This window comes from Condylura cristata, unplaced genomic scaffold, assembly GCF_000260355.1.
Source record: "Condylura cristata isolate star-nosed mole 26May11 unplaced genomic scaffold, ConCri1.0 scaffold00305, whole genome shotgun sequence".
Lineage (NCBI taxonomy): Eukaryota > Metazoa > Chordata > Mammalia > Eulipotyphla > Talpidae > Condylura > Condylura cristata.
Genome location: NW_004567406.1, coordinates 1 through 904, shown reverse-complemented (window position 1 = coordinate 904; position 904 = coordinate 1). Strand labels below are relative to the sequence as shown.

At 66.5% G+C, this 904-nt stretch overlaps 1 protein-coding gene across 1 annotated transcript in view; it reads left to right on the top strand.

Moving 5' to 3' along the window:
* The window catches only part of PIEZO1 (piezo-type mechanosensitive ion channel component 1), a gene marked incomplete at its 3' end in the record, with an annotated part of 5,547 nt that extends 4,652 nt beyond the window's left edge, over positions 1–895 (top strand). Inside the window, exons 3-6 of the mRNA XM_012734980.1 lie at positions 44–184; positions 261–475; positions 545–703; positions 770–895. Of these exons, the coding sequence (XP_012590434.1) occupies positions 44–184; positions 261–475; positions 545–703; positions 770–895 (641 nt within the window). The remainder of the gene's footprint in view (positions 1–43; positions 185–260; positions 476–544; positions 704–769) is intronic.
* Positions 896–904: the final 9 nt, after the last annotated feature.

The window sequence follows — 904 nt, the reverse complement described above, 5'->3', positions numbered from 1 at the left end:
GGGCGGGGCCCGGCCAACTTCGAGTCCCACCCCCAGGGCCCAGGGCATGTACAGGCCCCTGCGGCGTTTCTTCCACGACATCCTGCACACCCAGTACCGGGCGGCCACCGATGTCTACGCGCTCATGTTCCTGGCCGACGTGGTTGACTTCATCATCATCATCTTCGGCTTTTGGGCCTTTGGGGTGAGTGGGGGCCAGGCTCGGGGGTACAGGGCCCAGCACGGCCGGCCCCCTGACTGCCTCCCCCGCGCCTCCACAGAAGCACTCGGCGGCCACAGACATCACGTCCTCGCTGTCGGACGACCAGGTGCCCGAGGCCTTCCTGGTCATGCTGCTGATCCAGTTCAGCACCATGGTGGTGGACCGGGCCCTCTACCTGCGCAAGACCGTGCTGGGCAAGCTGGCCTTCCAGGTGGCGCTGGTGCTGGCCATCCACCTCTGGATGTTCTTCATCTTGCCCGCCGTCACGGAGAGGTGGGTCCGGCGCTGCGCCTCGGCCTGGGGCAGGCCCGGGGCCGGTGCTGACGGCCCGCGCTCCCCCAGGATGTTCAACCAGAACGCCGTGGCCCAGCTGTGGTACTTCGTCAAGTGCATCTACTTCGCCCTGTCCGCCTACCAGATCCGCTGCGGCTACCCCACCCGCATCCTCGGCAACTTCCTCACCAAGAAATACAACCACCTCAACCTCTTCCTCTTCCAGGGGTGAGTGGGTGTGGCGGGGCCCGGGGCCAGGCCGGCCCGGGCTCCTGACGGCCCCTGACCTGGCAGGTTCCGGCTGGTGCCCTTCCTGGTGGAGCTGCGCGCCGTGATGGACTGGGTGTGGACGGACACCACGCTGTCCCTGTCCAACTGGATGTGCGTGGAGGACATCTACGCCAACATCTTCATCATCAAGTGCAGCCG